The 27,676-nt window shown below is 40.1% G+C and overlaps 1 protein-coding gene across 1 annotated transcript; it reads left to right on the top strand.

Annotated features, from left to right (window-relative positions):
• Positions 1-1,213: 1,213 nt before the first annotated feature.
• ube3d (ubiquitin protein ligase E3D) lies at positions 1,214-27,197 on the top strand. Its single transcript, XM_008277616.1, has 10 exons — positions 1,214-1,395; positions 5,262-5,473; positions 6,012-6,102; positions 7,318-7,540; positions 8,039-8,111; positions 8,194-8,272; positions 8,963-9,071; positions 9,981-10,147; positions 15,293-15,431; positions 26,664-27,197. Exons 1-10 carry the CDS (start codon positions 1,307-1,309, stop codon positions 26,682-26,684), a joined length of 1,203 nt encoding a protein of 400 aa, XP_008275838.1. The 5' UTR covers positions 1,214-1,306; the 3' UTR covers positions 26,685-27,197.
• Positions 27,198-27,676: the final 479 nt, after the last annotated feature.

Raw genomic sequence — 27,676 nt, 5'->3', positions numbered from 1 at the left:
GGTTTGGTTTTGAATTCAATAAAACATAACTCTAAACTGATCCAATGTTCTTTGAGCTCCTTCTCCTTTTCTCTCAGTAATGTTGGGTTATCTTGAAGCTTTATTAATACTAAATCTTTTGCAGGTGCTACAGTACTTATGGAGGCATAAATGCTTCTCCATCAGGACTCTGACTTACAGGACTTTTCCCACTTCACTTCACAATTCAGATATGAGCAGCTACCACATGTCTAACAGTTCTTAGGAAGCGTGCATCTTTTCTCACATGTCCACGGACAAATGACATGTTTTTAAATTACTGTATATAAACTCTACAGTTTGCATATTGCAATTGGAAAATGCAGGAATATGTATTTACCTATTTATTTCATGCATGCTAAGGTGAACAAAGTGACAGATGTAATCATGATAAAACCAAACTGAATTTTGATATGATTTTTGATAGTATTTGAAAGGCCTTAAGGAAATAAAGCCAGAAGTTTGAGAGGGTGTATAGACAGGATCCAGTCAAGTGCTTTAGCTGTATCTATTGTTTTGTGTCTATTAAAAAAATAATCTTCATTTTACCAGAAAAAGGCTCACTAAGATTAAGAATACCTTCTACTTATTTATTTTTTAAATGTTGTACTGTTTTTAAATGTTGTAATAGTTTTTAAATGCTTTGTTGTTTTTAAATACTGTAAAGCACTTTGCGTTGTTGTTGCACATGAAAAGCGCTATACAAATAAAATTTGATTGATTGATTGATTCTACAAAAGCATCCTGGGAAGACTGGCAGCGACACAAGTGAACAGGCCAAAGACATACAGACATGTAATAAAATAAATAAAGTTAACATAAAGATTATTCATGCATTAGATTTCTTTGCTGCTGTAACTAAATTTCCCCACTGTTTGACTAATACAGGCTTATGTTATTGTTCTTGAAAATTAAGAAACATCTAATGTAAGCAGCACTTACTATTTATTATTTTAAAGTCAAATCCCAGTCAAATCATAAACTGATGTTTATGATTTGACCGTAAAACCGTAAAGAAAAAGTGTGGAAAGTGGACGATTTAACAGGCCTTTATTTTGAAATGACTGACCGGATGCTCTTTTCTTACTATACCACACTTTACACCGGTTGTGTAGACACGCTGCAGACAAGCACTAACTACATTCACCACCATAGTAACACTCATATGACTTTATGTTTTCTCTACTTTAATCTATGCTACTATTCGGAGTGACCCACTTTTAATTAGCGCTTGAATCCTTTTTTTTTTTTTTTTTTTTTAATTTTTCCCAAACATCCCGCTGTTTCCATGTCAGACGAGATGCCAGCCAAGACACATGGAGCTGAAGTCTTCTTAGAGCTGAGGAAAAGGCTCCAGAGCGGACTGCTCATTGTCAGGTAAATACCGAGCAGAGAAATACAGCTACGACAGAAAACTGCTCAGTTAGCATCGTCCTGTTTCTGGGCTAGTTTACGGTGCATGCTAGGCTAGCTAAGAGAGTTAGCTGACTTAGCTTCAATGAAATGATGCAGCAGCTTTACCACAGTGGCTCAGTCTTACCTGTTGTATGAGTCAGAAATGTAAACATTCACTTAAGTCCTACATTATTTAAACTCTTGTCAAATGTTAAACTATAGTGAATTCTTCTTTGACTAATATGTTTCTTGTGGTTGGAAATAGCATAAACAAGTGACAAAAGACGTGCAGGAGATGTTAAAGCTACATTTGAACTATTATTATTATTATTGCATTTTCACTAAAGATTTCATGACATAAATTATTTTCTGAGTAATCAAGGCCTTTATTTGCCATCATATCAAACAGTTCGTCTGACAGGCTTATCACTGGGGACCACTCCTCCTTCTGAGGCTGGAGGGCTTCCTTGCCATCTGTCCTGTATTCAGTTCCCTTTATAGTTCATGTCTGGACTCTGGCTGAGACACTTCAAAAAGCTGACATTGTTTTTCATCAGCCATTTTTTGATCACTCTTGCTGTATGTTCTGGAGTGTGATTTTGCGAGAAGATCCACTTCTGCCCAAGTTTTTCTGCGCACTGCCTGATGTTTTCCCCCAGAATCTTAATGTAGTCCTCATCTCATGATGGTTTTTACTTTGTCAAGGTTACCAGAAAAACACCTTGAAAGAATCGGATTCCCACCAGCGTGTTTCACAGTGGAGATGGAGGTGTTGAGTTTGAATGCTTGTTTTCTCTTGGGTTAAGGTTTTCATTGCATCCGTAAAACAGAACCAGTGACAGAAAGCTTTGTCCAGGTGAGCTTTTGTGAAGGTTAGGCAAGCTTATGTGTGCATGTCTTCGAGAAACTAAATCCCCATTGGTCTGCATCCATGGAGAACTTGCTCCGATTCATAAGGATGGCCTTGGAAGGGATCCTTGGATTCCTTCTGGCTTCTTACACTACCATTCTTGACGGTGTAGGGGTCACTTCTGTCTTCCCTTTGACATTTTTCATAGTGTGAAACACCTTGTAAGCTGTACTCTGTGGCCACATAAAAACAATAGGATATTATGGTTTTATAGCCTTTCCCCACTCTCTCAGTTATGACTCCTCAAAATAAGCTCAATAAGCTCTTTGGTTTTAGTCATGACTTGCAGCTGACCACGAACTGACAAAAGACTAATTTGTCAGCTGTTCTCGGTTTATAGTGTATTAAGATGCTTTAGAACATGGTACAAATTACCAGGAGCACTTGGGATGGTACAGAGGCTGCATTTTGATGAATATGAATCATTTTGGACAAAACATTTTTAAAACATAGTAATAGCTCATATGTAACAAACATTTCTAACACAATGTCTTCCTGTCTTTTGTCACTTCTCTATTTCATTTCTAGCCAGAACCAACCTATTCAGTGTCTATTAGGTGTTCAGATGACAGATTTGTCCTTGTTGTTTGTTTTTATTTATGTGTGCTGCTGTAGCTGTAAACGAAGGTCTGCCCTGTTTCTGTACTGCAGTCATCGAGGATCTACTCTTAGCAGACCTCTAGAGCTCTCTGACATTTAAGAGCATTGTGTGCAGGAGAAAAAGTTTAATAAACATGGGCCCAGAGCTTATTGGAAGTGCATGTAGTACATTTACAACATCACTAGATGGGGCTAATGAGATTTGAAATGCAGCTAAATAAGTCCTGCTTCTTTGCTCTCTCTCCAAGCGCTGAATTTATAGTGAAGAGGCAACTCTGCACTACGTAGAACTACATTTTGTGCAACTGTACAGTCCTAAGATCGCTCAGAGTAGAACCGTATACTGTACAGTACTGTAACGAGTTTGTTTTCACTTGCTAGTGGTGTTAATAAACTTTATCATTATTATTATTCAGCTTCCTTTAGCTAAGACAACAGCATCCATTCGGCGGTCAGGAGTTCTTTTGTAATAGTTCTTTAGTGTATTACAGGTTTCCACTGAGAGTACCTGTTCTAGAAAACAACTGATTGTGTTGTGCAGCCGAGGCTCGCTCATTAATCACTGTGCTGCTTGAGACTTTGGCTAATTATAGATTCTCCTGAATCCATGTGCTTTTGGATAAGGGACTTGTGCAATATAATTTCAGGTTTTGGGGAAATTGACGCTTCATTTATTGTGCATTATACTAATAATAATAACTTTATTTGTGTAGCATCTTTATGAACAGTAATTCACAAAGTGCTTTGACAGGTAGAACATAAAATACAGGTAAAATATCAGGCAGGACAGGGCAAACACGGGTAAAAACTAAATAAAAAATAAAAAGTGTATGCAAACACATGTAAATAAGCACCGTAGAAAATGAAAATGTACAGAAAGGATAGCTAGTTAAAAACTGGTTAAAAGGACGGCATCACATGAGGGGGTTAAGAGAGAAGCTGAAGAGAAAATCAAAGATAAAAACTAGATTAAGATCAGGAGGTTAGAAAGAGGGACTACAAGCAGTAAACATTTTAAAATGTGTAAAAGGGCAGAGAGTGATAAAAGAGAACTTTACGTGAAGGTGAGTCTATAAAGTGGGTTTGAAGAAGTGATTTAAAAGAAGTTACTGATTGAGTGACAAAAACAGAGAGTACAAAAAGATGCAAGTATTTGAGCGACTATTTAATTTTATTTTATCTAGGAAGCTGTGATTTTTTTAAAATAATTATCTGACATTTTTAAATTAAAAAAAAATCAGCAGATTAGTTGTCAATCAACGTAATTGTTAGTTGCAGTCATTGCACTGTTAATAAAGATGGATGACTCCTCTGTGACGTCACCCAGACGTCTCCTGTGTAGAGATTTTGAAGCTCAGTCACCATCTTGGCAATGACTGACTCTGCTTAACTTTTAACTAATGCAAAAATGAGCAAAGCGGTGAATTAAAGTAGAGCTGAGGCTGGCCAAGCAAGTGTCTGTTGTGTGAAGGTACCTAATGTCACTCAATGTGGCCACACTTATTCTGCTCAACTTTCAGTTCACCTTTAACTGAATACAATTTAAACAGGTGAGTTTTGTTAGAATTCCCCCCCATACAGATGTCATGACCTGGGAAATTAGGGAGAGAGACCAGAGTCATGCTTTATTATGTATTTCTGGTATCAAGTTGGACATTTTATCATGACAGTCTGAGGATTGATGCAAGTTGAAGCCAACCTCCAGAAGCCATCTGAGGAACTGCAGTTTTTGGCTCCTGCATGTTTGCTCCATGTTTAAACCTCTGTAGATTGCAGCTTCAATACATTTCTGAATACACTCGCTTCAAGCAGCCATAGAACCAAAGACGTAATTTTGAATGATGTTTGTGTGAGTATTGTGCCTATTTCAGATTTGGATTTTTGTCTGAATATGAATAATATATATAATAGTCTTTGACTCAACATAGTGTTTATTTAAGTTGAAACCTGTGGCTACAGTTTATTTTTATAATCATTTAATCTGCCAGTCAGTTTATCAGATAATTGTTTTTCCTTTAAAAATGATGTAAATAATGCCCATTCGTTTATTTATTTACTTTTTTTGCAACTGCATATGGTGATGTACAGATTGCTTGTTTCATTCCATCAAAGATATTCAGTCTCACTCTTGAGAAGCTGGAACCACCAAAAATTTGACACTTTACTTAAAAAAAATAAAAATAAAAAGACCATTAATTAGTTATTAGAGGTTGCTAATTAATTTAAAGCTCTACTGAAGTGCTCATGTGAGGCGCTGAAGTGATAGATGCACTGAGGTGACGACAGGCCAAGCAGACTTTGTGCTTATTATTTTAAACATGCTTTATCCGGTTTCCAGGAAAGACGTGGCTGGAAGTCCTCCTAATGTTGTTGTGACAGGCGGAGATTCTTCTCTCCACATCCGGACTCCCAGAGGTGAGCTGAGCCTGACTTTGCCAGCAGGAGTCACCTTCGAGCAGGGATCCTGCATTCAGACGCCTGCGGGAGCATCCAGTGAAGACGAGCTGCATTTCAGGCTGCGCATACATGTCGGGCGAAGCGCAACTGAAGGTAACGTACTGGACGACTACTGTACAGAAACACATCCAGACACGTGCATCCTCCCTCTGGGCTTCTCCGCTCTTCTGTGCCAAGACAAGAACAAAGACTTTTGGTGGCTATTTAGAGCTTGCTGTCTATTCTGAATTAATTGGACTGAGTCACTTGGTCACCTGAGACAACCAAGGTGTAAATTTTGCTCTCAGGATCCTCAATGGCCCACAAGCAACTAATCATCAGCCGTGAGAAAACTCCCTTTAAGTGGTTTGAACTGACTTCATCTAAAGTGTACCCCAGAGTCGTTGCATAACATCCCCCAAACTCCGTCTTTTGGCATTTCCCGAGATTGTTTGTTTCACTGCCGTCGTAACAGAAAGTTACAGCTAAGGACAGCCAGTGACAGTCCAATCAAAATCAGATTGATTGCTCGCTCTCTAGCCAAGCCACCTTCGCCACCCTGTATTTTATCGATTTTGTGCTCAGTAGTAGAAGGTTACCACCCTTTCACCAAATCTGCCTCATTTGTTTGTTTGCCTTTGGCCCTCCACAGAGGCCTGTGACAGCGGGATGGAGACACTCCGGGCAAAAGAGACTTATTGCTTCTCCTGCCAGGGCTGCATGAGCAGGCTGCTGGAGGACAGGTGAGGAGCAGACGGGACGAGGAAGAGCATCAGTGGGTTTTTATTTACACCCTCCTCCGCAGGAAGACAAGCGACTGTTTATTGATGCTGTGACCCAGTGATTGTCTGGGAGAGAAAAATTGATGTTGGGAGCCTCAGCGGAGTCCACAGTTGTCAGCCTGACTGGGTTAGAGTTATAGAGCCTGTGTGACGTAAAGGTCTGCGCCACTCATTAAAAAACAATTGTGTTTCGTACCTTGAGGTGGTTTAGCTGGACAGTGGTATTGTTCTTATTGCCTTGTAGCTTTCTCTGGTCAGCAATGTGACATGCTGAAAATTGCAATAGCTGCATTATGGAGCCCCCTCGCCCTCCGGCTGGGTTCCTCAGCAGTAACCCACTAAAAGCTGCCACAAACTTATTTTTGCTTTCAACAAGGTCCAGGAGAAATACAAACATCAGGAGAAACATTCTTATTTCAACAACATTCTGCCTCGTTATGCTTTTTCACCAGAGCGCTGTAAGTTATTAATGGTAGCAGTGACTGCAGTCATCACAGAGTGCCCTCTGAAGGAGCTCTTTGTATAACCTAAAAAACACACACTAAATGCTTTGCTGGAATGAAATGAAAAGCAAGTGTTGTTTTAAAGCTGCACTATAAAGTACTTTTTTGTTTTTTTTTTATTTACGACAGATCAAATGACTTTGCAATGTGTGACGGGCTGCTCACAGTGATCCCACAGAAAACCCTCAGGCCCCCTCAGCTCTGCACAATCTTTTAGCATCTTTTAGCTCATTGTTTTGGTTTTGGGCCAGCTGGTCTTAGCGCAGAAGCTCTAGCAACCAGCAGACAGTTAAAGTTACAGAACAAAGTGAAGCCTTTGGAAGCTAAAGAGCCGGATTATTGCCTTGAGGAGTATGAGTGTGAATATTTCATTCACAAAATGGTCAGAAGCATGACTTCAGATGAATGTTAATGCTGCTTCATGTTACTGTTTACTTAAATGTGGTCTATATTTGGAATGACCTACCCCCCCCTTACTTTCTGTTGTCATTTTTTTGTCCAGTTTTTCTCTTCTGTATTTGATTTTCTCAGTCCTCAGAGAACTCTGTGCTTATTGAGAGATAACACCTCTCACTGCAACACCAACCAATTAATAACGTTTCTAAATATCACTTGACGATAATAGAGAGAAACCCTGTAATTGCTTTTTTTCCTTGTTTTCCCTCTCCTTCAGAGTGTTTAAGCGAGTTCTTCCTCTTCCTAATGGCAATTGGAACACCATCGTGGACGACTGGTGCTGCCACCCGGATCCATTTGCTAACAAGAAGCTATTGCCCCGAGCAGAGGACTGTTTAGTGGGCGACACCTTCGTCCTGCTCGCTCAAGATGCCAGCTGTGAACAGACTCTGACCAAGGAAGTGAGTCCTGTTGGCACAGAGGACAGACAAGACCCAAAGGTGAGTGAGGGGCAAAGGAAAACAATAGTTTGTCTATTGTTGCCTCTCAAGCAGAATGTGTGGTCTAGTTTACTCTGGTTATTGAGTTCCTATGAAACATTTTTAGACGAGATTTTTTTTGAAAAAAGGCAAAAATTGGACGTGTTGCTGTATCATACAGTGTACTCACCCACACAGACACTCTCTCCTCAGACGGCTGCATCAGTGAAGTCAAACTCTAGCACTCTGTAGATGAGGATTGATCTCCCTGTACTTCCATTAGTCATTCTCCACACGACGGGAACTCTTTGCATGACTGAAACCGAGAGAAATAGAAAGAGAGGCAAATAGAAAGAGCAGGAAAAACAGTCTACCTGCTGTATAACTCTCTCTGGCTCTCTCGTCTTCGTCTGTCTGCCACCGCGGTTACAGTGGCTATTGATTATGGTTTTAAAACAGGCGAAGATAAAGATGCGTTGTGTATTGCAGATTTTGTTTTATTCCTTGTAATGTGTACAGAAAACCTGCCGCCGACTGGCACTCATCTCCTGTGCGAGTTGTTCTTCAGTGCTGGGAGAGGCTGTCGAGCCAGGTACAAACCGTTCCGACAGATTTATAGAAATGAATATAACTCTTAACGGTGCACATGAGCCTGTCCCTGTTGTATCTTACAGAGACCCTGAAGCTGTACATCACACAGGTGGTGGTGGAACCTGCTGTAGGAGACAGAAAACTAGAAGCTTCACTTAACAGGCATGTTTCCTTCCAAGAATTTGATGGTGACAATTTGCAAACTTGCTGTTAAAGCAGACTCTGTCATGGGGAAATAAATAAAAAGAGTCTGTTATATCCAGGTGATGTAGGAGAAACAAGTCACACAGTTTTTGTTTTTTTTCTAGGTTCCTCATTGTGACCACTGTCCTACATTTTTAGTCCTTCACAATAAAATCAGTACAGGGCCTATAAATCAGTTCAGGTTCATTTGTATGTTTGTCTGAAATATCTGATGTGCTGCCGATTGGATTTTTGCTGAAACTTGGGGGAATGAGGCGTATCAGCACCGTGTCCAGGCTTTTTCACATATAATTACGATGTTACAAATGTAGGTCTGATTAAACATTTGAATCCCACTGTGCAATTCTGAATCGTTTAAAAAAATCTTTGCACTGTTTTTCATTTTGTTTGTTTTTTGCAACCTTTTCATGAAAAACATTTATACATTTCATAACGTTATGACTTGTGGTACAATTTTAAAGCTTCTCCTTGACATAATTCTTCATAATTTGGACTCTTTTGGTGAACAGGAAATGTCATTTTGCCAAAAGCCACAGTACATCCCACTCTGTTTCACTGTGCATGACCAAGAAGATGAAATGACTGACAGTTAGCATGCTGTGCAAAGACAGAAAATGTAGATGAGTTAAATTTGTGTCTTTTGGACAGATCTCTCTTCCTGGAGAAGACAGTAGCAGCCAGGCTGCTGGAGCTGTCCAGCTCACTGAGCACCTTCCACTTCTCAGTTCAGACTCCTGATGGAAAAAACTTCTTACTGGTAAGAACCACCCCCCTGTAATCAGCGATATAAATGACATTTTATTTAAAATAGAGCGCTCTTTTGTGTGAGAAATGGACATGGATTTGACATGGCGGGCTGTTAAAGAGGCAAGCAAGATGATTGACTGTGATTTGAGAGTTGTTGAGCTCGCTGCTAGGCTTTTAGCTTCTTTTAAATCAGCTACAAGTAGATTATTACAATGGCCCACTTTGAAACCACAGTAACACTCCGCTGCACTACAAAGAGATTGCAATTACCCTATAAGTTATTTTGGGCACCACAATTTTTCCATTTTATACCACAGCTTTGTGTAGCCGTAGTTGTGTTTGTCAACAGCAGCATTTGCCCGTGTGATTGGTACGTTCACACACCCACACAAACACAGTGCACGGTTCTGGTCTGACCTTCCAGTGGGGTTCAGTGTCTTGCCCAAGGACACTTCGACATGTGGACAAGTTTATTATTAATATACTATCTTACCAGAAGTTTAATGTGATGACCATCTGCACAACAAAAATATCCCAGAGGTATTTCAGCTTTACGACTGTGTTCCTGGCAGACTTTAAACTGTGGGACATTAAAGATTTTCAGGAAAGTCACGATAGCCTTAACAATAGCATTTATATTGTGTGAAACTGGCCAGATTCCATATGAGAAAAAAAGAATAATTACAAAACCATTTTCCCCCCCTTCATTATTCATCTAAAACTCATCATAAATTATTCATAAATTATTTCAGAAATTAGGATAGTAGCATAAAAGTAAAATGATGTTAAGCGTATTCATTAGGCTTCCCCAGTTAACCTCAAGCGTCACGCTGCATAGAGTTCACACACGATGGCGTGCCGTTCCTTCCTCCTTCGACTGTGTCTGCAGTGTTAAGTGACCCGTCTGCTCCTCCTGCAGCTCTGGCTGCTGAACAGCGACTCCATCACAGTGTCAGTCCCAGAGGCGTGTTTCGGGGTTGAAAGGTCCATCAGCTCTCCCGCTCCTCACAGTCCATCACCCAGAGCTGCCAGGGCCCTGAAACTTCTCTACATCTCCTGCTCCGATACGGGCTTCCAGCAGAGAGAGTAAGTGAGGACGCTTACCATATCCTCTCCCCCCTCCTCCTATCTTTGTTCTCCTCTCCTTCTTCTTCCTCTTATCCTTTTATCTTTCCTCTCAATCACCACCTGTCTCAGCTCACTGCCAGGGATGAAAGACTACTTTGTTGGGGAACAGATTTAAGGTCTTAATGGAAACACTTGACGCTAAGGGTCCCTGCTCACACATAATTGTCTATTATTTTGTGAATTAGCTTGCCATCAAAAACTGCCTTCAAAGTTGTCAGTTGCATAAGCTGCATTCGTGTTTGTTGCACATACAGGGGTGTTGTTTTGACTAGAGCGAGGTTCTGTGTACCTTGCTGTGATGCATTAGAGAAGTGTAGGAGGATGTGCTGCATGTGGTTCTCCATGTTCAGTACAGCAGCACCCCACTGGAAGAGCTTTCCACCCTCATTATTTTCAACTGAATCAGCACTCAGCATTTTTTTTCTCTCCTCCTCCTCTTCTTCTTCTTCTCCTTCTTCTTCTTCTTCTTCTTCTTCTTTCCTGCGGCCGCGAGGAGTGAAATCAGAACAGAGAGGTTTTGTTGTTTCTAGCATTTTGACAAGCCCCCCGGCTGACTGACGGAGAAAGGGTAATTAGAGGCAAAACTCACACAAATGGAAAAAGAAGGCTAGTCTTCTCAGTCAAAGCGGTAAGAGTGCAGCTCAATGACATTATGAACTGTATGAGCTGAGTGCTGCACAAGAACTCTTTCACCATAGGTACATGTTGGGTACCACGTAAGATGTTGTTTTGCTAAAACAAGCTTTGACAGCAACTTTTCACTGGAGCGCTGCTGTTTTTGTGAAACCTGGATAACAATTAAACTGTGGACTCCAGTTTTTCAGTTATTGTACCAGTCATTTTTATAACATAGAGTTAATATTAACCCCTGCTAGGTATGAAGTAATAATATCTGCTCTTGCATATTTCATATAAGCTGTTTGAGATCAGTATGAATATACATTTTTGAGTGCTACATGGGTGACATATTGATGAATATTTACATTTACATTTTTTATTTTTAGAGCAGATCTGGTTATCTTTTCAAAACCAAATCCTTATATTGCTGTACTCTGATGTGTTTTGTCCTCTTCAGCCTGCTAGTGGGGCAGTGCTGCTCTACTTTTACCACAACTCTGTAAAAAAAAAATTGTTGGGTTGCACCAATGATTCAGCCTGATCTGACACCCAGGTTGGCAAAATACACAGAAACTCTGTAGCTAAGATATCAAATTGCATCACCTATCAATAAATGCATGTACGTTGACAAGTATAGTGCTACAATCAAAAATGGATACTTTGGAGTGACTATACTGAAAATACAGGCCAAAAGTAAAAACTCAAAGCAACAAAGCCTTGTACACCTGTGGTTTTCAATTAGTCTAACTGCATAAACATGGTTCTAAAACAACACTAGAAGCTTCTCAGTTTTGAACCTATGGGCTAGTGCCTATCTACATATCTATATCACAGCTGCACATGGAAAAGAGTTGCCAGAGGAGTTAAGAAATCTGATTGTGTGACTTCACAGAGATGGAGAATGATACAGGAAGACTGGGGAACAACTACTGGCGACCTGTCCAGGGTGTCCCCTACCTTCGCCCTAAGTCGGCTGGGTTAGGCTCCAGCTCCCCCGCGACCCTAGTGAGGATTAAGCGGTGTATAGATGATGGATGGATTGATGGGGAACAACTAAAAAAATTTGTCAAAACACAGTTGCAGCAGTAATCTGGAGGTATAGAATGGGCTTTAGTATCAATAATCAGAGCCGCAGTGGCTGTCCTCTTAAAAGAAACAACTGATGCATTGATTTCACCATCTATTTCTGAAAAACAGAAAGACAAGGGCTTCAGACTTGGCATAGTGGTTATGAATAGAAATTGGAGTTTCTGTGACAGCTCAGACAGTATGGAGGATATTTCATACCGTGAACCCCTATAGATGGCATCCACTAAAAAAAAACATTGCTCTTAGGTACTGAACTGCAAGAGTAAGCTGTGTTATAATACATGAGTAGAAACCTGATGAAAATTTGGAGCACATGCTTTTGTCAGATGAGACAAGGATGAGTTTGTTTGATTTACATGGAGTCCAGAATGTTCAACATGAGCCTGGTCAATACTACCACAGTGAATGCATGGTCCTGACGATGGAGCATGGAGGTACGAGTGAGATGATATGGGGCTGCATGTTGGGGTGATTATATTTAAAGATGACACCTTGAGTGCCTGTGGATATACCAAAATTAAGGTTAACAAGATGAGTCCTAGCCTGCAAAAGCTTGACAGAAGAGGAAAAATATAGCATGATAACAATCTAAAGCAAACTGCCAAAATCACACAGCAGGTTCTAAAGAATAAAGAAAAGTATGTAACCTGACTTGAATCCAACAGAACACCTTTGTAGTAATTTAAAGAGAAAGGTGAAGCAACACAATCGATCCAGCAAAGAACAGCTGAAAAAAAGAATAGCAGAGCGTTCCAGCAGAAATTTGGTATCGTATATGCAGAGGAGAATTAAGTCTGTCATTAAAAATAAGATTGGATATACGAAGTTTTGAAAAAATGCATGATTTTAATTTCAGTGATGAAACGTGCACTGACTCTTGTTACATTGAGTTCCTTCTGTGGGGTCTGGATTTTTCTTAAAGTAATTTGAAAGTGTTTGAAAGAGCAAGTATCCTACTGTTCAACTTATAAATAATGCAGCTATTAAGATCTGAGACAAATTGAATTTGACATTTAAGTAATATGATAAAGGGATTTACTGACTTCTGTTGTGTGCTGTATCATGTTAACAAATTAGTTGCCACCATTTAGAAGGTTACACCTGTTATTTAATGTGTCCCATATTTAATTGAGATTTGAGTAAACAGGATTTGCTCAAATGTAAATTTAATGAGATGTAAACGAGGAGAGGGGACACATAATCAGCATGTCCCTAATAAAACCGTAACATACATAAACATTTCTGATGAGGATTCATGCTTTTCTGTTTTGTAGTGAACAAGACATTTTACCATTGGAAAACTAACATGTCATTTCTCCGAGGTGAAGAAATAACTATTCACACATAATGTTAACTGAGACAACCCATATCAATATGTCTAGTTTATCAGTCTTTCCCTATTTGCTGCTCAGTGTTTAAACCTACAGTAAGGATCCCTGTCAGCTATAAGACAAGCTTCACATTAAAAGTCTTGATCGCTTCACTTTATAGCAACTGCTCTTTTAAATTTCAACCGTTTCAGACTTTTTTCTGAACTCTGGCAAAGCTAAATGCTGGTGTTACTCACACTTCCATTTCCCCCTAAATAATTTACCATTCATCCTTCATCACTCATCTCTGACATTTTTAAATTAAATGTTATGCCTGGGGAGCTGAATTCCCATGATGATGGCCCTCTTATTCGGGATACAGTCGGCTACAGTTGACTGCGGCCAGAGGTTGCAGTATGCGTTGTTAAAACTGCCAGTAATTGGCTGGAGAATCAGTGAGCCAGTGCCTAAGTGGATTATGCTTGTCACTAATGGCAGTGACTTGATTACGACTTGAGTGAAAGTCGGAAGCACCATCACAGTCCGGTACAGTGGGAAATGGTAGGTCTCATAGGTGTGGAAATTTAGACAAATGGAAATTATATGCACAACTTTTTTGTAGGATTCATTGTACCATACTGTATGATTAGTCAGGTCCTGCTTTTGAGGACATCAGCTACATTTCCAAGCACAAAGAATTGTGTTGTTACCTGGTTTGAGATCTAGATTTGCAGCAGGTAAACCTAACTGAGACTAAAGCCTAGTCGATATCTATAGACCGATGTTACCAGTCAATATTGTCCTAACACAGATACACATGTATTGGCGTATATTTAGCCCAATATATGTCAAAATGTTGTTTTTACTGAATAAAGTACAGAAAAAGATGATTAACGTAATTTTTAGAAAACTACATAGTTTATCCCACCAGAGCAGCTCCAACTCCATGATTTACTTCACTCTCAGCACCGTCTGCAGCACATGTAGCAGAGCACACATCACAGATAAACAGTCAGTGGTGCGGAGTCAAGCTGTGTCTTCACCATAAGTCACTACCTTGGGTGTGAAACACATTGTTGGAAAATATTGAACAGTAGCCCAACACACACACAAACACACACACAAACACACAATATACACACAATACGTACCACAGTAAAAATTAACACCACAATTAACTTTTGCACACTGTGTGTTCAGGCTTAAACTAAATTGTGATATTGAATAATAGGATTAAGGGTTTTGTTTCAGTTTTTCCATCTTGCCAGTTTAACAGGAGACACATATTTGAGGGGATTTCATACATAAGATTCTCTAATATTACTCTTTCAAATGTCCCTCAGTCACGAATATAGAATCTGGCCACCCCTGACATGGAACAATGCATTAAGACATAGTGGCACACTGTCTACAAGCTTGTTGATGGTGTCAATGGGCAGGGCGTTCCACTCTTTAGTCAGATCCCAAAGTCAGAATTGGTTTCACCTGGTAACTGGGACTCAGTATGTAATCACTGAACCTGGTCAGAAGTGATTACTGCTGTGTATAAATAGAAATAAAAAGAGGAATGTGTCAAATAGTAAACATAACACAAACATATCCATTAGTGCAACAGAAGTGTTTTTGTTGTGTGATGTGTTAAGTACAACTGCCAAAACTTTGGAAAGACTTTATCCTCTCAGGAGCCGCACAGATGGCGAAATGTCACCCAAACAAACTGGATCAGCTCCTCACATTGACAGAGCATCAATCTTCTCCCGGTCCTTCAATCACTCTTCCTTTTCTCGTTTCAGGCTCCTCTTGCTTTTGTCTTTCTCTCACACAGACACACACAACATCAGGCACATAGACGTACAATATATTAGTGTACACACACACACACACTCTCGCTATCAATCCACTTCCATGTATCCCTAGTTATCTATTTCAGTTTACACTTTCAAACCACTTAATTAAAATGTCAGAGCAAACGCTTTAACATGAGATTTACAGCAGCTATTCTGGGCATCATCTTCGTTGTATAATGCTGTGGTAGTCACAATAAATCACCCGTACTCAGTGTGTGTGTGTATGTGTGTATTTTCAGGGTTGTTGCTAGTTGGGAGGTCAGTGCCATAGGACATCCTGTGGTGCTTCCGCTGAAGGTGTGTGAGGAGCTGCAGCAAGTGATACATGACAGCAACGCTACACTTCCTGCATCGATGCGTTGCATGACGTCCTACGAGGTGAGATATTTACTATGCGCCACAAGGCAACAGATGATGACCAAGGCATGTGGATGCTAGGCTCAGTCAGATGTTTTGATGTTTCTAAAATGCTTACGCTGATGCTGTGTAATAAAAGCAAAAAGATGCTGAAGGTCTTCTAATTCATCTTCACCTTTTGTAAAAGCTGCATTAGCAGCACAGCACAGCCTGTTTTAGCTGACAGCAATCACTTGCTTCACTTTTTACTTACAGCACCTTGTTTTTCCATTATTCAGAAGTGCTTGACTGTGTTTTTTTTTTTTTTCATCCCGCCTTAATTAATTTCATGATTCAGAGCTTTCAGTTAACAGCCTTGCTTTAGGGATAATGTTGGCCAATTGCAAGATTTTACTTTTGTCAGCCTTATTCCAGCTTCTATACACCTGTAATTGTGCAAAATGTGTATATTTAGCCCGAGTTGCCTTTGACTACAGAATAGGAGGTGTTAACTTTGCTGACAGCTCTATTCTCCGAGCTGTTTTAAACATCCTGACGGGGGTAATTAGCGCTATTATCCTCCACTTCCTGCTCACAAAGTTTAGGATGTGACTCCTACCGCTTCAACAAGTTTTCTATTGGTTAAAAAATACACAAGCTGGAATTGAGCCTCTAGAAGGAGGAATACTTTATTGCAATGTCAAACCAACACACAGCTCAAAATGGGCCTTTGGGGGGTGACTATGTATGAGAGTGAGCATGAGCTCTCCATGTACAGTAAAGGCCTTATTTGACAGAAATCTGTACAGAGCTGTTATTTTTGACCATTTGATAGACAGAAATGTCTATTGTGTAGAGTCAGGGTAACCCAAACAGACTGGTTAAACAAAAATACATTGTTTGTATTCATAGTTCTTTAGTTTTGGTGCTGGTGAGTTTCATTTAGTGCTGTCTAAAACCTGTTTGGAAGTCACCAAAAATGTATCTATACAAGAAAAACAATGACATATCGAAGAAAATATATTTTTTGTTGTCTGTGAAGATTTCATAGTAAAAACTCATTCAGGGTTAAGTGTTTTCTTTTGGGTTTTTTTCTAATGTAAACTGCAGTTGTTAGCATGTGCTAGCTATGTAGCTCATTACATGCGCTAGCAGCGTAGCATTACCACTACCACTTAACTACCCGCACGTCTGAAAGCCAGTCCTAATTGAAGTCGGTGTTTCAGCTAACATTAGCAGCACTGTGTTGTTCATTATAATTTGAAGACAAATGGCTTACGGCCAAAACATTTTTATTTAACAGAGCATTATATTCACCGGAATTCTCATCCTAGAAGCTTTTTTCTCTTGTTCAGCAAAAAACTGAAATTGGATAAAGGAATATTTAAAAATAAATACAGCTTAGTAAGCTAGGCAGTGGCAGCTAGCAAGGATGCTGCTTTTTTTCCTGGGACAAATTTAGCCTCTGTCATTTAGCGTATCATTCTTCAGTCCCTTTATACAAGGGTCTTGTTTTAAAATTAGTCAACTTTCAAATATACAAAGGTCAGCTACCTCGCAGACCTAATGTTTGCTTAATTAAGTAAACCAGGCTCATGCTGAAACAGCTAGTGTTAACACTAATAATACTTTGCAGTCCCAAAGACAAACCAAAGCAGAAGGCTAAATTAGTCATAAATAAGTCTTATCAATTTTCCTGATGTGGTTATTGAAACCAACCAACATGTGATGTTATTTGGGCACCCCAATGATTCTGCAAGGTTTAAAATTAGATCTGTTAACCCGTCTCATTACCAAATAATTAGGGCCAAACATCAACTCACACCAAGGTCCCTGACCAGATTTCCCCTTCAATTGTTTGGAGGTGATAAAACGCAGGTAAATCAGCCTTCAGCTTCAGTCTGCTACAGCTGATAAAATCAGTTTGGGAAGGTTGTCATCTCAGTGGGCAAAAAAAGAGCAATTTGTCTTTCTGAACTGCAATAAAGTACTCGTTTAAAAAAAAAAAAATGACTGAGATTTGACTGATAAGTCTGCCACCCTTATCATTATAAACTGATGGAGTGAGAAAAGAAGGATTGATGGCAACAGTAGCTGAAGGAGACGTGTTTTTTTTTTTTTTAACATTCAGTTACATTAAGGTTCTGCTGTTGGTTTGATATGTTATAGCACCTGTAACTTTACACACTCAGGTCTCTGCTCTACTAAACTCAAAAGTATTTGGATTACACTGATGTAAATCAAAACTAACGCAATCTCAAACTAAAAAAGATCATTTCACATCTGAAATTCGGCGTTATGTCCCCTTTAGAAAAAGTGGTATTTGGACCACAGAGCTTCCACCTACTGATATTATAATAGTATCACCCATAATAGCCTCCTATATTGTTGTATCTTATAAAAGCCTTATTGTGGCGTTTGCTGTCTCTCTACATTGCCTGAGGAAGACATACTGAATTCAGAGCTGTTTCTCTCTCTTTCTTTTTTTTTCTCTTATACAATGTGGTGATGAGATAAGCAGTATTGTTTTCTGAGGTAACAACATGACAGTGGTGGGCGGTTTTGCTGAAATGGAGAAGGCTACCGACACAGCGACCCAGATACAGGACACAGTATCTGTCTGGTGGCGGAAGCAGTTACAGTGATGGTAGAAAAAAAAAAAAAAAGTGTGATAAATGGACACACTTGAACACTATCTGATAGTAGATGCCTGTTGTGCTATAGGCGAACGGGAAGGTAATGTGATCATAGGGTCATCTAAAATTACCGGAGTTGGTCCGAGAGCGTCACTCTTTGAAAAACACTCCAGCGCCCCGAGTATCAGAGGGGGAGGACCAGCATGCAGTGTAACAACAGCCTGGGAGCTTATAGTGATCTGAAAAGTTCTATCTGCCAGAGAGGATGAGGTGAAGATGTGAGGGAGAGAGAAACCAAAAGGGGAGGATGCTGTGAGCAACAGTATTGCATTACCAGTGCTTGCCTTTGAAGCCTTTGGAGACTCAAGTGAGCAAAGGGCTTCTTTAGAGGAAAAAATGGTGTTGTAAACATCTGTCCATCTATTATCTATATATCGCTTTATCCTGTATCCTGTATCCTGAGGATCGTGGGGGAGATGGAGCCTTTCCCAGCTTGATTTAGGATGAAAGTTGCATCCTGGACAAGTCGCCAGTGCATTTGTAAACACTTTAGGCTTTTTTAAAGGAAATTTTATATTGTTTTCATGCCCTTGATCCTTATATCTAATATGATTTTGCACAATACAGAGAGCATTAGATAGCAAGAAAATGATAAGATATTGTGATTATAGGTGCTAATGTGTAGTTTTTTCCATGTATTTACTCGGTGGGCGTTAGGGCTGGACCCGAACATCCGAATATCCAAATGTTCAGCCGTTGTGGTGGTATCCGGATATCAATTTTGAGATCTGAATATTCGGATAGGGTTAGGGTTAACCCACCACTGCCACAGTGGCAAACTGTGTTCTGGCCACTTCCACCCCGTCACAGTGCGAGCACACCCACCCCCCTGGACCGTGCCGAATATTCAGACATTCGTCATTAATTGCGCCCGAATATCCAAAGCCCAAAAATTGCTATTCGGACCAGCCCTAGTGGGCACACATTGTAGCTGACTTGCTGAAGGTGTATATGCATGCATCTGCGGGCATGTGTGGGGCAGAATTGTCAAGGTATCTATGTGAAACAAAATCTTAGTTAAGACTTAAACAGTCATACTATGGGGGGGAAAAAAAGAATTAAACAGACTGTCCTGCATCCCTCATTGTCCCAGGAGGTCAGGTCCTATGAGAAGTCAGAAGGGATGAATGGTGCTGGACATAGGGCGACACCTAACACCGTCACCCCAACAGGACATCCCAATCCCAAGCCACCATCAGCGCGTCACGCTTTCCTTTATCTGGTGCATTTTTATTTATTCATTTTCACTTCTTTTTTTCTTTCATCCTCCATCACATACAGATTTACAGTGGAGTCCATTTGGGAAATCAACAAGAGTGGTCAAGATAAGACACCTATCTAAAATCACTCTTTTGGAAATGAAAATATTTTTGATAACTGACTCAAATTTCTGAAAAGATGCTTCATCATTCTTTGGAGACTGTTTTTTGAGCTGCCGTTTGCTGGAGGGCTTGTGCGGGTCTGTCTTCTCTTTGAAAATCCCAAAAGGCTTTGTATTGGACTGAAGTAAGGACACATATTTGGCCTGATCATAGTTTTCACATTTCTGCCTTCCAAACCTCTTGAGTGCTTTGTGTCATTATCATGCTTGAATATTCCTCTTCTGGCAAACTTTTGTAGCCTGGGAGTCATCTTGTTCGCCAGTATTTTGATATATCCACAGGCATAAATGGTGCGATCTACAAATGTCATCTCCCCAGTACTTGTTGCACTCATGCAGTTCCGTATCGTCACACTCCCACCTCCGTGTTTCACTGTCAGGACCATACACTCACTGTTGGAGTCCCAGCTAGAATCACACTAAACATCATGGACCCTATGTGTGCTGATTAAACTTATCCTAGTGTCATCTGATCAAAGAATGTGCTTCCAATAGTTCTCAGGCTTCTTCTTGTTTCTTTAGCAAAGTTTTATCTTGACGTTTTTTGTGCCAAAGAGAAAGCAAGGCATTTTTTCTTTGAAAGCCATCCAGAGGCTGATGTTACACAATGTTCTTTTCACTGTCTGAGCTGTCACAGAAACTTTGATTTCCATCGATAACCGCTGTGCCAAGTCTGAAGCACTTGCCCGTCTGTTTTTTAGAGGTAGATTGTACAAGTAGCGCATTGTCCGTGGCCACTGCAGCTCTGATCAGTGCTACCGTTCTATACCTCTTGAGTACTGCTGCAACTGTGTTTCCACTGACTTTAGTTGGTTATCACTCTTCCTGTAGCTTTTGGAGTTGTAATGCAGACATGTAGATGGACACAGCTCACTGGTCCAAAATTGAGAAGGTTCTGCTGTTCAACGGTCATTTTAAAACCATGTTCATGCAGTTAGGATAATTGGAAATCACCGCTGTACTCAATTTTGTTTAGTGATCACAGTTGTATTCATTTTTGTTGCGTTGGGTTTCTACTTTGGTTCCTGTATTTTAAATATGGTCTTTTTAAAGTAACTGTTTTGGATTGTTCGTCAGACAAGAAAGTCTGTTGTTCAACTTACAAATAATGAAAGAAGACTTAGTTTAAAAACTCGTGATAATTAAGTGATACTGCAAATTGGTACTGGTATAAGTGCAGACCATTTGGTATCATGAGAAATTAAGTATTAATGAGCAATCTAAGTTGTAATCACATAGGCTTTCCTTGGCTGGAAGCTACTTAAGTGAGCCAGTACTGTATACACAAAGGGCCACAAAAGACCTTTTAACACGATAGGAAAAGAAAAATTAATATTTGCTGAATATCATTTAACTAGTTCCTCAGTCCTGTCATTGCTGCTTCACTGTCACCCCATCAAGGCCTACTGGGACATTTGAGTACCATCATGTTATTGGTAGCATTTACTCTCCTGCTATGACAAGTCAGATTGTCTGCTGTGGCCTGTACCGGAACCTGGAACTGACTCACCAAACAGTACACAGACATGATGTTATTAATTATACCTGTGGTGTTTTCTGCTATGATGTCAGCATATCAACCACATCAACCCAACCCAACCATCACCGCACACACTGTGGCTTTGTTTGCAGGTAGCTGTGTTAAAATGGGTGTTTCTCTGTATGTGTGGGTTGTTTTTTTTTTTTTTGTATAATTTCAGTCCCTGTGAGTAGATCAAAGTGTGCATCATAACCCACCCTGTTATTATGCTGCATGTGGAATGTCTCGGCTGCTGTGTTCCCCGCCCTCCGTCCCTGGGACTGCCAGTGTAATGGTGTGGAAAGTAGATCCAGCTTCGAGTGTCACTCTTGAGCCCAGGAACAGACAGCACCTCCCCCCCCCCACCTACTTCATTAATCTCCTACTCACTCCCACGGCGATGGCATGTACGTCGGACAGGGACTGATCTAAAAAACGCTCTTGCATGTTACAATGAAGCTTAGGGGATAAATATCGATCATACATCGCCTCAGTCTTTCTGGAGTCCGCACAGTGTCACACCAGGAACAGCTGCACTTTGTCGAAATAAATTACTTCCTCCAAGATGCGCACATCTCGATTCACTGCCCATGGACCAATGCATGAGAGGACGAATTTATCAATAGGGCAGGCGTCTGTGATACTGTTTCGTGTCGGTATTTACATCATGATTGAACAATTATCTTAATTTAATGACATAAATGAGTCTAATATTGCTCTTTTATGGAAAAGTGTTCTTTTGACTTTTGTGTGTTCATACGCTTTATAATCAGAATGAGAAAACAACTTGGACTCTACAAAGACAAAGGTTGTATTTTATTATATTCATTTATTTTATTGTATTTTAACAACACTTCATTTTCTTATCGCACTAAAATATTGCTTAACCTGATTTATCAATATTGTAAATCACTCTACATGGACAAAAAATGACTGTTAGTTAGCAGAAAAAAGATATGCAATATGTAAATTTGCAACGTATATCACACGTTTTTTTTTACTGTCAACCAAGCATTTACTTTCATTCACCAATTTTCTGCATTTATAACGTCAACAACTTGTCTACCAACACTTTCGTTGTCCTTCCGAGTTGTTGTTCCAACTTGTGGGGGTTCTTAAGCATAGTTTCACAGTCCATCCATCCATCCATCCATTCATTATCTATACACCGCTTAATCCTCACTAGGGTCATGCGGGGCTGGAGCCTATCCCACACTCACATTCACACCTATGGACAATTTAGAATCACCAATTAACCTCAACATGTTTTTGGACTGTGGGAGGAAGCTGGAGAACCCAGAGAGAACCCACGCTGCACAGGCAGAACATGCAAACTCCACGCAAACAGGATGCGAACCACCAACCTTCTTGCTGCGAGGCAATGGTGCTAACCACCAAGCCACTTTGCAGCCCCAGTTTCGCAGTCGTAAACTCATATTTCCAGTTATTCTGATGCTACGTGAATGTACTGTACCTCTTGTGTATGAGATGTCCTGAGCCTGAAGTTGCAGTGACATTTGCAAGAGAGAAATACTGTAGACAGGGTTATACATATTAATGTTAATAACGTATAAATCGGTGGTTACTAACATGTTTTTGTTTGTTTGTTTGTTTTTTTGACTCTATTCATTACATTCCACATGTGTTCACGTCAGTTGACTGAAAGTAGATCTTATATAGCACAACAACAACAAAAAAAATTGTAATATTTTATATCTGATCATTTGTAACTAGTTAAGCATTCATTTTTATAATTTTCCTCCATTTTTACCTGTTTGAACTGTTTTGTCATTTTTAGCTATTTCAATCATCCATTATCTATACACCACTGAATCCTTACTAAGGTCACGGGGGGCTGGAGTCTATCCCAGTTGACTCAGGGTGAAGGCAGGGGACAACCTGGACAGGTCGCCAGTCTATTTCAGGGCTACAATTACAGACAGACAACCAAGCACACTCCCATTCACACCTACGGACAATTTAGAATCACCAATTAACCTCAACATGTTTTTGGACTGTGGGAGGAAGCAGGAGAACCCGGAGAGAACCCACGCTGCTCGGGGAGAACATGCAAACTCCACGCAGAAAGATCCCGGTCGTCCTAGTATCGTCTAGCTGCGAGGCAATGGTGCTAACCACCGAGCCACCTTGCAGCTCTATTTCAATCATCTATCCATTATATTTAGCTAATTACTTCAACTGTTCTTGGGTTACTTTATGCCAATAGACCTGTTTCATGGAGAAAATTTTGAATACCAGAAAAAAGACGCAGGTGAATCACATTTTGATAACAATACCCCAGTTCCATCAAGGAGTCAAGACAGCATGCATAAGACCAGGACCCTGAAACTGGCTCACCTCACTTGGAATGGAATGTGGCCTTTTTTAAAAAAAGAAAAAAGAAGAAGAAAAAAAAAACAGGGTTGTCAATGTTCTTCCTGCTGCGCCAAGCCAACATTAGCTTTAAAAGATGTCTTTTACTTCAGCTGTTACTTTTAACTGACTTATTTAACTGTTGATTCCCTCCTCGCTAACTGCTTTGACTTCGAGACTTGTTTGCAGAGGAGTTTATATACAGTTGGTTATAAGGTGTTATCTAACTTACTTAAGTAGGTGGGAGGTGTGTACCGTACCAGCAGCACATTGTAGGTGGCAGGTCACTGCTTGATGTGACAGTAAATGTATTTATTTTTAATGCCAGCAATGCACAAATTTGTCACCCGGTTTGGATGATTCCTCCGAAACACAAACATTTGGATGTATACCATCATGAAAATCAGTATTTCTACTCTTGGATTAGTCGAGCTATGCTGTAAGCCTCAGTTTCTATATAAGATGATTAGAGGAAGGCGTCAGAGTGGCTCTCACCTGTTAATGAAACTAAATGTTATTTTAGCCCGTTCCGAACTAATCACACTGAAATGTAGTGTATGGCAGGTAAGAGAAAGCTGCTCATTAATCACGTATGCAACAACTATGAAACAACGCTCAGGCTAATAATAACATGATGGCAGCTGCATTTACTGGCTGCTGGAGATAATCTGAAGCTGTTACAGAAAATTTTGAATTCTCAGCACCTCAGAGGTAGCCATCATTTTTTTTGTGTCCCCAATTTGGAACCAGTTTCTGAGATTCTTTCTTTTTCAACTCGGTTCATGTCCTAAGGGAGGGGTGGAGACACACCCAAGGGTGGTAATGGCATTGTATCATTACACGGGTCAGTGGATTTGTTTATTTTGTTAGGAATATATCCCCATCCATCTCTATTATCTGCTTAACTGCAGGACACTCCTTTGAATTTAACACTCGTGCTTTTTTCATCATGTTCTACTTTCCCTCACCTCTTTCAGTCTGTTGCTTTACACGTGAAGAAACATTCTCCGTGCTGCTTGCCAAGTTTTTAGTGTTATGATAACAGAGTACTGGCACTGAGCATCAAAGAGTGTGTTTGCTCTAAAGACTTCCTTATACCAGCCTCTTGTCATTGTCTCAGCGAATTTAATACCCGGACTATACCTCCCGTTCTGTAAAAAAAATCATAAAACACCCTGAACTAAAGAGTTGGTTTGCAGAGATGGGAAATAAAACTACCAAAGGTAATCTCTTGCTACAGCTAGATGTATTACTACTGAAGCTTTGCTGTGATATTTTACATTTCACTGAATTCCAATGAGATCAAAGAACTGCAACACCCCTAAGCACATTATAGTCAAGTGTTGTGGGCAGACCTGCTGTCAGCATCCCTGAAGACTTCATAGAATTTTTGCACTGATAAATACAAACTATCTGAGAACCTTTTTTATGCAGCTTCTCATAATATAAACAGTAGATTTGTATTTTTATTTTATTTTTTTCACAATATGTGCTCACTGGAAGCAAGCTTGTTTCCATTATTAGTCATTTCCGTCAGGCCTTCGACTCGCTGGTGTGCAGCTTGGAATTAACGGCTCATGTTATGGAGGAACTTGAGTTTAAAACGTCACAGCGCTGGCAGCTTACTTTTGTTATCTGCATATGAGCAATTACTGAGAGAACCAGGTGACTCATTCTGACAAGAATTTGACAGATGTGCTAGATTTGCTTGCTTTCTGTGGGTTGAACATCTAAGAATGTTAAGCAGGGTCCCAGTGATACTGTGGATCCCTCTGAGAGAATACTGTAAGATTTTCTTCTTATTTATACAGTTTATTGTCGAGAATAGGTCTACACTAAAGATTATTTATTATAAGTTCATCTGCTTATGAGTTTCCCGATTAATCATTCAGTAGTTTCCAAGATAATGCTAATGCATCCGGTTCTCAAGGCCCAAGTTACTTAAATTGCTTCTACTGCCTGTTGATGTAATTTTAATTATGATTTTATATCCCAGAAAGAAAGAAACAAAGTCCAGTGGTTGGAACTGTTTGGCTTTCTGCATGTTCTGCCTTTGCCTGTGTGGGTTTTTTTTTTAGTTGCTCCAGCTTCCATCCACACTCCAAAGACATGCATGGTAGCTGAGTATGTGTGAGTGTGAGCCTGCACGGTTGTCTGCCTCCTTGCATTAGCCTCGGATGGACTGGCGACCTGTCTAGGGCGTACCCACCTCTTACCTGATGTCAGCTGGGATGAGCTCCAGCCCTCTGCAGGCGAAAGCAGTTACAGGTGATGGATGGGGAAATAAAAGAACATTTGAGAACCTGGAACCAGATAAAGCCTCACCTAAAAATGTGTTTTAAAATAATCGATAATAGCAAGTGTTTTTTGACCACTTGACAGTTTGTTTCAGCTCTAATCACCTAATGTATATATATTTTTTGTTGCAGTGTTTTGGACACATATATCCAGTATATGGTTAGAAGAAATTTAAACTTTCACTTGATTAATCAGTCATTAGATTGAAGCTGAATCATCTCTGTTTATTCAGGCAGGTTAACAGGAAAATTCACCTTTACATAATCATTCTTATAAAACTTTCAAAAGAAATAAGTTTTTCTTTAAATGCCCTGAAAACCTTTTTTTTTTCCCTTTCTTTCTTTCTTTCTTACTCTGAGCATTTGGGTTCCTCCGGTCACAATCCTGCCTCACTGCTCCATCCAGACTCCCATTGCTCCAGTTGCTTATCACGCTCTGTTTCTGGGACTCGGGGCTGTGTTCGCAGCAGCTCACCTCTAGTTGCCGTTTCTTATCATTTGTATGAATTACCATTGATGCGCTTGAGTGGTGAGCAGACACTGGCATGGGGACGGAGAAGACAGGGCCTTGAGTGAGGCAAATGCCCTCATCCATCATCCCAATATAGAGCCCTCAGTGGAGCGCAACCATTGTCTGCAGCAGGCAAACACCCAGAAATAGCAGATGGAGGAAAAGAGAGGGAAGGCGAGAGAGGGGGGACGGAGCCGAGCTGATTTGTTTTCTGGGCTTTGTTTATCTGAATGTGTGTTTTTTGAAGTTGATTAAATCTCTACCACCTGTGGTTTTTTTTGTTGTTTGAAGGCAGTAATTGCAGATAATGTGTTGCTGCGCTGATCAGTCGACCAAAGAGATCCAGTACATCTGTGCTTTGGGAAACAAAAAAAATAATCCTCACTGCACCAAACTGGCATTTTTAAATGCTAAAGTTAAATTAATTTCACTGGACTCTTCTGTGTCACGAGTTTCCTCATAGATTTCAACACTAACTAAACTTTTGTCGTTCCCAGGTGGCATACCTGAGACTGTGAGGTCACAACGGGGAATCTGAGCGATCACGACTCCATTCATCGCCCTTGATAAGGAGCTCAGGAGCACATGGGACAGCTGAGAACCTCCGTGAACACGCACTGTTTTTGTAAGTTACGGTAACATCCTGCACAGATTAGTATGAGAATGGAGTTTAACTGCAGAGGGAAATGCAGCGAGCGTGTAAGAGCTTGTCCAGCATCTCAAGTTGTGGTTTCTGGTTAAAATGTTTGGTAGTGTGTCATCACTTGCAAACGGATTCATGTTGAAACAGGACACTGCCAGGCTGCGAAACATTAACACATATCCAGCAAATGCAAAATAAGAACACTGAAGTTCTTTTCTCACAGAACAGTTTTCTTTGTGGTTGTAAATCTTTTTCAGTCCTTTTGTAATTATCCCAAAATGCATCATAATGGTTCAAAAGCCTGTATGTACACATATCTGACCACTTCTTTTTTCTTTTTTTTTCTTACCCTTTTCAACACAATTAAACAGTTGTATTTTTGAAACAATCATCTTTTCTGGGGTTTTTTCTGTCTGCTGGAGAACACTGCTGGTTTATATGTGGGACATTGTTCTTGATGAAAGCTTATTATAGAGACACTCCAGCCCTGGGGTGCAGCAGTTCATCCTCCACTTGAGTGTAATTACAGTATGTGGAGCTCTTTGATTTTTGTCTAGTTGTGGGTTTATTTGTGAATGTGTGTCAATGCCTGATGATATTTATGTAACATGCGTGGTAGTAAGAATCACTGTAAAGATGTATGGTAAAACACTGAACATGGCCCTTTTCATTTGAAATATCGCACACTCTTCACCTTGTGAAGTTCGTCATGGTACGATGGGCTAGTCAAGTAGTTTCTACAGAATGTTCAATAGGAGTACTTTAAAGACACTTTGCACTGTGGATCCAGGGATGACATTGTTACATTTTGTCAGTCCAACAGTTTGGTTTAAAATAAAATATCTGTACTGGGTGGATTGGCATGAA

This window comes from Stegastes partitus, unplaced genomic scaffold (assembly GCF_000690725.1).
Source record: "Stegastes partitus isolate 25-593 unplaced genomic scaffold, Stegastes_partitus-1.0.2 Scaffold103, whole genome shotgun sequence".
Taxonomy (NCBI): domain Eukaryota; kingdom Metazoa; phylum Chordata; class Actinopteri; family Pomacentridae; genus Stegastes; species Stegastes partitus.
The sequence above is the reverse complement of the archived record's forward strand: the minus strand, read 5'-3'. Positions and strand labels throughout refer to the sequence as shown.